The sequence below is a fragment of the Salvia miltiorrhiza genome, chromosome 2 (genome assembly GCF_028751815.1).
Source record: "Salvia miltiorrhiza cultivar Shanhuang (shh) chromosome 2, IMPLAD_Smil_shh, whole genome shotgun sequence".
NCBI classification, from domain to species: Eukaryota; Viridiplantae; Streptophyta; class Magnoliopsida; order Lamiales; family Lamiaceae; genus Salvia; species Salvia miltiorrhiza.
The window spans coordinates 73,398,464-73,410,353 of NC_080388.1; the positions used below are offsets into that span (position 1 = coordinate 73,398,464).

The following is an 11,890-nucleotide window of genomic DNA, read 5'->3' on the forward strand; positions in this document are numbered from 1 at the left end:
AAAGAAATTTAATGCTAATTTAATTTAGAAAGTGAACTATATTGTGGGACATCTAAAAAAAGAATAAGGGACTATGAAGATGGGACGGAGAAAATATTTTATCAATTGAATTGCACTTTCTCCCATTGGTTAGAAAAAAAATATTTTATCAATTGAATTGCACTTTCCCCCATAATCTTTGAGTTTACAACACACTTCTTTTAATCTTAGCACAAAAAACATGATATTTACGTAGACAACGCTTATATTTTCTGTTCTTAGTACATTCATAATTACACCAAATATATTAGTTGGCGATAAAACAACCTAATCTTTATCAGTAAACGAATTTATCAACAGATATACTTCAGAGTTATCCATCCTAGCTAGCTAATCTCGTAGATTTGCACGACTTTGTATCTCCTAATTATTAAAATATATTTGATCAATATTATGAATATATAGAATCATTTTTTTGTTATCTTTAAGGAATTGTCAGATTATGGATATATGTGTTTGTGCTTATCTTCAAGGAGTTGTTACCCTTCACGATTAGGAAATGATTAATTTGGGCTACAATAGAAGATTGAGGACGTGAAGGCTATTTAAGGATATCATATTTCGTTCAAGAAGGTGGGATAATTTTGTGCCAAACTGATCTCGCATGATGTCGAGAATTATTATGTTCCTACTAGGTGTCCCCCAAACTAGCTGCAAATGATGCGTTTTCTAATACTAGTTCCTTTCTTTGTTATAGCAGCAGAAGAGTATTTGTGAGGTATACACTATTTAACGTACTTTATAAAAGAGTTGTAGACTCTTCTTTATCAAGGAATTAAATGTTGAAGGTGATGAGTTCACGCTTAAGGAATGGGTAATTGTCTAGCTTGCTTCCAACTATCCACCGTGATAAAGTTTTGGGAAGGTATAGAGATGTAGTAAAAGGGAGTCTTATTGTGTAAAGTTCGTTTGTATCTTAATTAATTTCAGTTAGTGGATCATTTTTTCTGGGCGAGGCCCCTAGACGTAAGTGTTTTATCACCGAACTGGATAATCATTCTTGGTGTACTAATGTTATTTCTTATTTTGATATATTTTGTGATAGTGGTATCATCTACTATTACCTGTTACGATATGTCTCACTACATGTTCTATGAATTAGTCATTTCTTCAGTGAGGTTGGTGAAATTAAATTTAATATGGTGATCCGAAAATCACTTTAAACGATGATATTATAACTTTTACAACTTTTCAATGAATGCAATTAGAGTCGCGTGAACTTTAATCTGATAAAAAAAATAAAATCGATGTAGATCATATAAATTGTAAAAGTCATATTTATAATGCCAAGATTGAAAATATTGCACGTTGTAATAATATTATATATAGTATATCGTAATATTAGATCAAATAAAAATGACCAATTAATTCTTAGGGTTTTTAACAAGTAGACATGGTAATAAATTGTCATGCATGTCTTTATCGTGTTCCACATGAAAAGTCCACACATGAATTTATTATTCTTGTATTGTATCAAAAATTATTATACCATGTGGTAATCTTAAATTCTATGATAATTGGTAAATGTACAATCTCTTGATTTAAATCAATGTCATATAGATTGCACGTCCCAGTATATTCTTATATAGAAAAGGACATTACAGCTCTTTATTGTATTTTGTTTTTATTAAAAAAGTACTTAATTAAACTCTAACATAAAAAAAAATGTCTTTGAAATTCTATATTTGACATAAGTAGTGAAAAACATATATAGTAATTATGTCTAAGAAATACAACTGAAAATCATGAATTATTGTTTGATTTCGAAATTGAATCATTTTCTTGTCGCATACAAACGGATGGGGAAAATTCACACATCTATATTATATTAAAAGGGGAGTTTTCAATTTCAAATTGATTTGAAATCAATTTGAAATTGATTTCAATAGCAATTTTGAAAATACTTTTAATATGAAGGTTATAAATATATTATTCACATCCCATTTGTTTCACACGTTCTCTAATTAAACCAAATCTATTATCTATTAATTAATTAGACAAAAAACCATTAAAATGAATTTATACAATCCCACGTTCACTAATTAAAACCAAATCTATTATCTATTAATTAATTAGACAAAAAAGCCATTCAAATGAATTTATACATTCCACGGTCAACTGAACAAATAAACTACTAATATGTTGTTATAAAACAAAATTAAATAAAAATTAGTTATAATAAAATTAAAGGTTTATATTTAAACTATATTTTTCTTTTTATTTTTCATATCTTTAACTTCTTATTTGTTGTTTTATTTCTTATCAAAATTGTGAAATTCGATTAATTATAAAATATTTAATATGCATATCAAATTAAAGATCACAATAAGAGTTTTAATTTGATATATTTTATGTAAATATTTGATTTAAAATGTAAAAATTAAATTTGTTTAAATATTAAAATTTTATAAATTTCTCATCATTTCTCATCTTTTTGAAAAAAAAATATTTTAAATTTTTTTATTAGTATTTTTTTTAAACTTTTTTTTGCTTTCATAATATCAAATTTTATAATTGTAAATTCTTATTATTTTTAAATTTTTTAATATTCAATTCAAATATACGTAGTTAAAATTAATTTTTATTATATTTATGAGTATGATAATTAAATTAGTATTAATTTTTATATAAATATAAAAAATAAAAAATATTTTCCCGTGCATTGCACGGGATGCAAATGCTAGTGTGAAGTATATATGGATTCTTTGCTAAAGTTGTTCTATACTTTTCCCCTCAAAAAAAGAAAAAAATTGTTTTGTACTTGCATGATTTTAAAATCTTTACTCGTGCAAATTAATTTGATACTAATATATTGATTCATTTTAATGAACACTCTAATTTCTCTAAGAGTAAGACAAATTTGTTTTTTCTCAATAGTAGACATATGACTACGGTCTTTTTGTAAAAAAAAAAAAAAAAACTAATATTATGATGTAAGGTTATTTTCCATCGAAATTCAATGAACTATATACTAGTAGTATTTAAATAAATTATTGAAAATTATCAAGTTATAAAATATGGTGTTTAAATACAAATTTTACCAGGTGAAACGGTGCTACTTGGTGAGCTGCATGCTATGCTTTTCGCTGTGGGAGTGAGTTTATCGTTAGATTTGGGTCCCGTGGTTCTTTTTTCGGACTCTCTCTTGGCGATCCATCTGCTTCATGATACTTACCATGGTTCTGATTCTTCGTGTGACGATTTGCATGAGGCCTTCGTTCATGCTCGTGGGACGGTGGTGTTGGATTTTTTACATGTTCGTCGGGAGGCTAATAGAGCCACTCATGAACTTGCTAGACTAGCTTTGTCTTTATCTGATATAATGATTTGAAAGTCAGGTTTCCCTACTTGGCTTTCGAATATTGCTCTTTCCGATTTGAATTAATATAGCTCTTCTTCGTTCTCAAAAAAAAAAATACAAATTTTACCAATACATTTTATTCGAGTTTGTACGTATGTAATATACCAAATAGTCAAACATGTGCCATTGACATTTTTCAAAAACGGGTTTTATTTTCATCAATTAATCTTGATTAAATTAAAATAATTATAAAATATAAGGTCTTAAATAATCAACTATAGCTAATTTTTTGTCGGAAAAAGGAAAAGCAAAAATAAATATAATTATCCGCAGTTAAAATAAGAAACTGAAGCCACAAACCAAATAACGTCGTTATGATCACAAGCTTTTTGCAGGCACTCACACATTCTCACTCATAAACTCATTAATGACTCTTAGCTCTGAGAGAGAGAAGAAAAGTGGAGGCGATCAGAGCCGCGCAGGCGCAGCAACTGCCATCGAACTCAGCGCTAGCTCACGTGACCGATCTCTGCTGAAATCGCAACTCGCCGATCCAAAGAAGCACCGTTCGCCGCCGCTGATTTCGAGCTGCCGTCGCTCAGGTCCGCGCGCATGCCACCGCGGCCGTCGGAGACGGAGGAAACGCGAGGATCTCGTGAGTTTAGACTTAGATAATGTTTTGTGGCGTGAGACGTTTAGATGTCTCGTGCTTTTGATTTTGAGTTGAAGTCGGTGCACTTTTTTCTTCCTTCTTCTTATCTGTGAGTAATTGTCTTTCTGTTTTTTTACTGTGTTTTGGTAAGTCGGAGAAGTTGGCGCGGCGCTGAGAGAGTGCTGCGGCTGCGGAGTCTGATCCTGGACGGCAGCGAGTTACGCTCAGAGAGCATGAGGTTCGCAGTTCCTTAATTTTGTGTTTTGCGGTTCACTACGGCGAGAAATTAATGGTTATTTTTTATTTTATTTTGAAAATAAAGTTGCGTTCTATTGTTCTATTGTGGAGGTTATTTATCTGTGTTAAGTGTTTCTATACCATTAATTACTTCTATATATGGAATAATGCTGTGCAGTTTGACTCTCGAGTGGTATGCTTATCTAATGTTGATTGGAATTTGGAAGTGCAATTTAGAAGATCGAATACTATATCTTGTTTCAGGCGTTTATGTGCTTTTTCAATCTGTATATTGTTTGTTTATAGCTAGGAAGGATATATTGAACAATATTCTCTTTAATTGTCCTTAATTACATCCCAATAAATTTGGAACATTATTCAATTATGGTATTATTATCTGTTACAACATGTGGCACAGTTTTATTTCACATAAGTAGCTTTCTCTAACTACATTATGCACAACATATACTTCATTTTGATGTAGCGTTGTAGACTTGTCTTGCTAAAATGGCTTTTGCGGCTATACCTGCCATGGCATTGGTTGGAAGGAGTAAAATTGAGTTTCAAGGATGTGAAAGCATGAGAATTCAAAGGGCATTATATCAAATGTTATTCAAAGAGAATCGCAAAACTAAATATTTACTACTCCATGGTGTCATTAATTGTGTTTCTAGGGCTATTGTGAATCATTAATGCATTGGTGTTGTAGGAAAAACTGTGGATGTATTCTCTCTTTTGTGACTACGTCTCACTTCATTTAAATCGGGCAGATACATATCAATTCAATGTTTGTTTCTCTAACTTGTGAGGGAAAAATGGGCCATCTGCTATTCTCGTGCATGTAGTGAATGTATACCAAAATCAAATAAGTATAAATTCAAATTGGGATTTCTGAGATCCAGTTCTTCATAATCCAATAACACTGGAGAAATATCAGAAAATAAGACAAGAGGAGAAATATTTATAGCTAATGCATTTTTGCATCTTTCTACCAGAAAGAGAATTGATATACAACCTTAGTTTATTTCTATTATTATAGAAAATTTATCTTTGAATGTTTGCATGCAACAAATTAGGTTTATATAGCTTATACATCACCACGAATGTAATATCTACATCAATATGGAATGGAATAGCATGCTTGAAGTTTTTCATATAAACTACTGTGGATATATAAGATACTGCAGAATGCTTTGTGTCTATCAATGAGGAAAAGTGAGACATAAGCCTAATAGACAGTTGCTCAATGGAACAAAATGAGTTCTTACCTTCTTCTTTAATGGGAATTTGTTTGACAATGCTGACCCAAAATACGCAGCTGGATTTGGAGATGGACCCAAAAAATCATGCTCAAATCTCTTCTAGAGCTGGTGATGAATCAGAGATGAGTTCTAATGCTACTGGATTGGTACAAGTTGACACAATTGATGAAGGAAAAGGAAATATTTTTATTAAAGAAGAAAAGGCTCCTGCTGTTTCTGCCTCGGCATCAGCCTCAAACCATGGTTCGGGGTCAAGCATAGTTCAGGGAGAGGAAACTGTGAGTATAAGGGAAAAATTGGTGGCTAATTTGTATCCCAGAAAAGTTGATAAAGGAAGAAAATCATCAGCTCATATAAACAATTCTTCAGGGAAGAGGAAAGTGAAGGTAATTACAAGTAATCTCAGAAAAGCTAATTTATATTCAAGCAGTTTAGGTTTGATGTATGAAAAGTTCTTTGTCCTTATTTGGAAAACTGATTAACATCAAATTGCTTCTACCAACTTTATTTCCGCTATCATGCTTGTGTACATGCCACATTAACTATCACTATCCTAAGTTTAAGATTAATGCTGTGCTCCTGCGAGTATAGTAGGCTGACAAATATAGTTCTTTAATATGACTTTTGGAAAGAACATCAATGGCTTCTCTATCTATGTGCATAGGTGGATTGGACACCCGAGCTGCACAAACAGTTTGTTCAAGCAGTTGAACAGCTTGGTGTGGACAAGGCCGTGCCTTCAAAGATTCTTGAGCTTATGGAAACTGATTGTCTTACTCGCCATAATATTGCCAGCCATCTTCAAGTATGCACATATCTTATGCTTTTTCTTTCATCTCTTCTTCTGTGGTACCTTTCCAGAAAATTCAGATGTGTCAACTCTTAATCTCCTTTGTAAAATTGGTTTTAGTTTACAAATTTCCCTTTTCCTAGGCAAGCTTGCTAGCTAGGTTCGCTAATTTCCTATTCTTGTCACCTTTTTTCAGGCTAATAGTCAATAGTTTTTAGTCAAATGAGTTTCTCTTAATATGCAGAAATATCGATCTCATAGGAAACATTTGCTAGCTCGAGAAGCAGAGGTAGCAACATGGAGCCGGAAGCGGCAGCTATACAGAACCACAGGGAGCACAGGCAAGAGTGATGCAAATTCTTGGGCTGTACCCGCCACGGGATTCCCTCCAGTGACATCAGTGTCTCGTTCTAGACCCTTCCATGTTTGGGGTCATCCATCACCAAACCAATCGTTAGTTTATATGTGGCCTGGTTATCCAGCCTCATCACCCTCTCCTCCTGCTTGGGGTGCCGGACATTCTCCGGCACCACCTCTAACTGGGGACCCTTCTTTCTGGAATTGTCACCACCAAGATGTAAGTTCATCACTTATATATTGTTCTGTCGCATGATTACTCTTCTTCTTCTAATGGCTCCATTCTCCATATGTAGGTTCCTGCACAAGGAATGCCTTGCTATCCCTCACATTTTCCTCAACCGGTAACTACAAAAACATACTCATTTGTTTGATTTTCAGTTGCATCCCTGTGGTTTTCTCATTCATGTCTGATTCAAAAGTGTTGATTCACATAAATGATGATATGTTTCCATTTGACCAAACAATGATGCAGACATTTGTCACTCCCCCAGTCCCAGGACTACCACCTTCTTCTATATACAGAGTGGCACCAAGCATTGGTGTCCCTGTCGGCCTGACTGGACAAAAACCGGTTCAACCACTAATGGACTCTCACCTGGTGAGATTTTTTTCTCAGCCCTTTACTTCGGTCACATTCGTACAAAAGTAATTTTAATATAGTCATAGAGCATGGTAGCTGCCAAATAGGCGTAGACTGAATCAGTTCATTGGCTCTTTTTCTAAATGCTGTTAGTTTCCTCGATAGCTTTCCCACATCAAGTAAGTGCTGGAGGTAGCCGATTGAACCAGTAAACAAATTAGAAAAACATAAAGATTACAAGCAAAACTATGTCTTCTAAATCATACATTTAAAGGTCATACTGATTTATGACTATGGCCACACTAGGAACAAAAATGTTTCATGTTTTACTTTATGTAGCAAAATTGTGATAGAACGATGTGAAAACGTGTTCCTGAAACCTGGTTATATTTTCTTCTCCTTAAAGCATTTGAAAGGTATTATAATGTGCAAGCATTTTTTTTCCTTAAGGAAGTTTGAGTAGAATAATGGCGAAGAATAACAGTACGGTTACTCATAAAAAGCCTAAGCACAGACGAAGAATTAACTAAAGAAATAAAATCATTAGCAACCTATCTTCTCATGAAGATGATGCTTATTTCTCTTTTGACTTCCGAGTTGTTTATTTGATTGTGACATCCTAGCATTCTGGTTATTATTGAGACTCATGCATTTTATGTTGTTATGCAAAATCCGCCCATAATTGGTAGGCAAATACATCCATTATTTGAAGAAAATGTGCATACAGCTAGATGTTGTGTATGTGCTAAATCTGTATCTCTGGAGCATGAAAATGGTAACCAAATGTAGTTTGAATCTGCAAATCATGCCATTTTACTTTCTGATAACTCTTTACATAAGCTTGAAGTATGTTGTCAGTATTACCTTATGTTTCTGACTTCACGGTCTTAAAATGTCGTGGCAGTCTCCAGAGAGCATAGATGCAGTCATTGGGGACGTTCTATCCAAGCCATGGCTGCCGCTGCCACTTGGACTCAAACCCCCGTCCACAGACAGCGTCGTGGTGGAGCTGCAACGTCAAGGAATATCAAAGATACCACCAACCTGCGCTTAAGCAGTTTGCTACCTACTCCTAGCTGCAGAGTTTACAGCCAATATAGCAGAAGTAAAATCTCTCCCACATAACTTAGATGGAAATAATCTCTATGTGCATAACTTATCTCCTCCGCCCCTCAGCTCTCCGTTCTTCGTTTCATTTGCTCGATCTAGCTGAACTGAGCTATATTCCAGCGAAAGTTCTTATATGAATCGCGTGTGCATAGATTATGCCGACGTCTTTGACACCAGATTCATATGAATTTTCCCTATAAGTGGAAGTATGAAAGTGGAATGTTGTCAAAATATTTGTAAATGAGGGCTTTAATCCAACAGTAGTCTCAACTGAGGAGTGAGGACCATCAACTGCATGGCCCCCTTGCTTTTTTCTGTTTTGCCTTTCACATGTTATCTGATTTTCATGATTTTAGATCCACAGATTTCTCACATGTCATGCATTTCGTTATCTCAAAAGATAGAATTGGAATTTGGATTTAGTGGAAAATTGATCATATACATAAATGCAATTCCTATAAGCACGTATACATATATTTACTTCTGCAACGCGGGTCCTTATTCATCAAAATGATGAAGCTGTTATATTTTTCGTCATTTAAATAACAATATACCCTGATTTTATTAGTTTAAACGCCATAAGCTATGTCTGGCTTGAGAGCATTATGTGAAATCTGGCCATAAACTTGTCTATGGGTGAAAACGCATTTCTTTATGTGCACCTCACAAGTTTGGTGTACTTTTTTCATTAATTTAGTAACACATTACGTTTCTCAAAGAAGAAAGAAAAAAAAAATAGTTACACATTACAAATATTTTAAATAATAATCATATATTTATCTACACCTTATAAGGTGGTATAAAATTATAATATCCTTTCCTTATACATAAAATTATAATATCCTTCCCTCCGGACCGTCGTCACCTGGCGACAACGGTGGAAACTCAACGACCGACTAAACGGTCGTTAATTTACGACCGAAAAGTAACGGTCGTTGATTTCACCGGAGGGTTAACGGCCGTATATTCGGTCGTTAATGGTTGTTTCAACAGTTAAAACGGGATCATCCATGGCAGACCGCTTTCCTCGATCATCTCCATCTCCAGCAGCCGATTTCCTCGATCATCTCCATCTCCAACTCCAGTAGGTGTGCTCATTTCCGTAAAGATTGAAAAGAATGTTGTTGCAGTTACTACATTCTTTTCAATTTCCAACAAGACCGTTTTGAATTATTTTCTCTTTATTTTTGTTTATGAATTTCCAATTTCTGAATTACGTTTTATTTATGAATTTTATCATAAATTATGTTTTATTTATGAATACGTTTTATTTATGAATTTTTAATTTATGAATTACGTTTTATTTTCAATTTATGAATTTTTTTCTTTGTTTGAATTGCGTTATGGTTTTTCAAGCTAGTCTTCCTTTACCAATTTTACCTTATTGCCTTCTTTGATATTTACATCATGAGCGGCACACCCTAGACGTAGAGAGGATGACCGTGGGAAGAGACCAGCCGATGGGAGAAGACGAAGTGGGGGAGGAGATCAAGATCCCGAATAAGGCCATCGACGAAAGAGAGGAAGCCCGAGAAGAGGAAGTGGGGGAGGAGATTAAGTGTGGTCCCCTACAATTTGACATTTTTGTGAAACTTAATTAAAGTGTTAATCCCAACCAATTTTACAATCACTTGTAAATTTAATTTTTTTACTCAGTAAATTAAAACAATGCATTGGGCAGCTGTTTCAATATTTAAAGGTTCATGTTCAAATTGATTCAAAGTGTGACAGTAGGCGGCGAACTCTAGTGATTAAACAACAAAAAAACATTGAAATGATTAAACAACAAAAAATGGCCCAAATGGATTAAACAAACAAAAAAAACTAAAATTATTAAACTGTAATAATGAAAAAAAAATAGATTTAAGTAGATTAGAATAAGGGGTTAGTTAGTAACTTAATTAGTTGCCCTAATTAAGTTAAATTATTCCTTATTTTAGAAAGTGGTCATAAATAATGAGCCACACCAAAAAGAAAATGTGGCCAATTTTAATGGGATTGAGGGAGTAACAGTTTTTTTTTTCCAATATGCGAATGATTCAAAATAATTAAGATAATAGTGTTAAATAGAAAGGCATCAAAATAAGTTTACAAACTTAGAAATTCAATATTCATAGTAGCAAGTCATAAAATAAAGCCTACATCAAAAGACAATCGAGATAATCAAAGGAGGAGTTCATGAAATAAAGAAAAAACACTTGTAAATTTAATTTTTACAACCAATTTTACAACGTATTCATAAATTGTAAAACTAATTTTTACAACCAATTTTTACAACCAATTTTAACACTTGTAAAAATGTCAAATGTCAAATGTCAATTTTTACAAGTTTCACAAAAATGTCAAATTGTAGGGGAAAGTGAAATAAAATTTTTACAACCAATTTTTACAACCAATTTTATAAATAAAATTAAAGTGTTAATCCCAACCAATTTTACAACCACTTGTAAATTTAATTTTTTTACTCAGTAAATTAAAACAATGCATTGGGCAGCTGTTTCAATATTTAAAGGTTCATGTTCAAATTGATTCAAAGTGTGACAGTAGGCAGTGAACTCTAATGATTAAACAACAAAAAAACATTGAAATGATTAAACAACAAAAAATGGCCCAAATAGATTAAACAAACAAAAAAAACTAAAATTATTAAACTGTAATAATGAAAAAATAGATTTAAGTAGATTAGAATAAGGGGTTAGTTAGTAACTTAATTAGTGGCCCTAATTAAGTTAAATTATTCCTTATTTTAGAAAGTGGCCATAAATAATGGGCCACACCAAAAAAGAAATGTGGCCAGTTATTTTAGAAAGTGGCCATAAATAATGGGCCACACCAAAAAGGAAATGTGGCCAGTTTTAATGGGATTGAGGGAGTAACAGTTTTTTTCCAATATACGAATGATTCAAAATAATTAAGATAGCCATCGAATAGTGTTAAATAGAAAGGCATCAAAATAAGTTTACAAACTTAGATATTCAATATTCATAGTAGCAAGTCATAAAATAAAGTCTACATCAAAAGACAATCGAGATAATCAAAGGTCCGGATGGGTCGCATCTGAGGCATCATAGTAGCGTTCTATGCAATGTATTTCTATTGTCATATTTATGGTGAAGGTTTCAAAGGTGAAAACACTTTTTACATTGATCTTGCAATGTATGTATGCGTAGAGTCCCCTAAATTTGTGAACTCTCGGTATGTTTCTGTTGTCATATTTTTGGTGAATGTTTCAAAGGTGGAAACACTTTTTACATTGATCTTGCAATGTATGTATGTGTAGAGTCCCCTAAATTTGCGAACTCTCAGTATGTTTCTTGCAATGTATGCATGTGTAGAGTCCCCTAAATTTGCGAACTCTTGGTATCTTTCTGTTGTCATATTTCTGGTGAATATTTCAAAGGTGGAAACACTTTTTACATTGATCTTGCAATGTATGTATGTGTAGAGTCCCCTAAATTTGCGAACTCTCGGTATGTTTCTTGTAATGTATGTATGTGTAGAGTCCCCTAAATTTGCGAACTCTCGGTATGTTTCTGTTGTCATATTTCTGGTAAAGGTT

At 33.2% G+C, this 11,890-nt stretch overlaps 1 protein-coding gene and 1 long non-coding RNA gene across 2 annotated transcripts; one reads left to right on the plus strand and one right to left on the minus strand.

The window, feature by feature from the left end:
* Positions 1–3,687: 3,687 nt before the first annotated feature.
* LOC131009257 (probable transcription factor GLK1) lies at positions 3,688–8,692 on the plus strand. The gene is made up of 8 exons (XM_057936534.1): positions 3,688–3,995; positions 4,144–4,230; positions 5,548–5,877; positions 6,156–6,296; positions 6,526–6,858; positions 6,935–6,982; positions 7,114–7,239; positions 8,126–8,692. The coding sequence occupies exons 3-8, from the start codon at positions 5,560–5,562 to the stop codon at positions 8,273–8,275; spliced, it is 1,116 nt and encodes a 371-aa protein (XP_057792517.1). The 5' UTR covers positions 3,688–3,995; positions 4,144–4,230; positions 5,548–5,559; the 3' UTR covers positions 8,276–8,692.
* LOC131009342 (uncharacterized) lies at positions 6,396–8,225 on the minus strand. Its single transcript, XR_009096433.1, has 2 exons — positions 8,086–8,225; positions 6,396–7,407 (listed from the first exon to the last, which is right to left on the minus strand). It is a non-coding gene; the product is annotated as an uncharacterized LOC131009342 (long non-coding RNA).
* Positions 8,693–11,890: the final 3,198 nt, after the last annotated feature.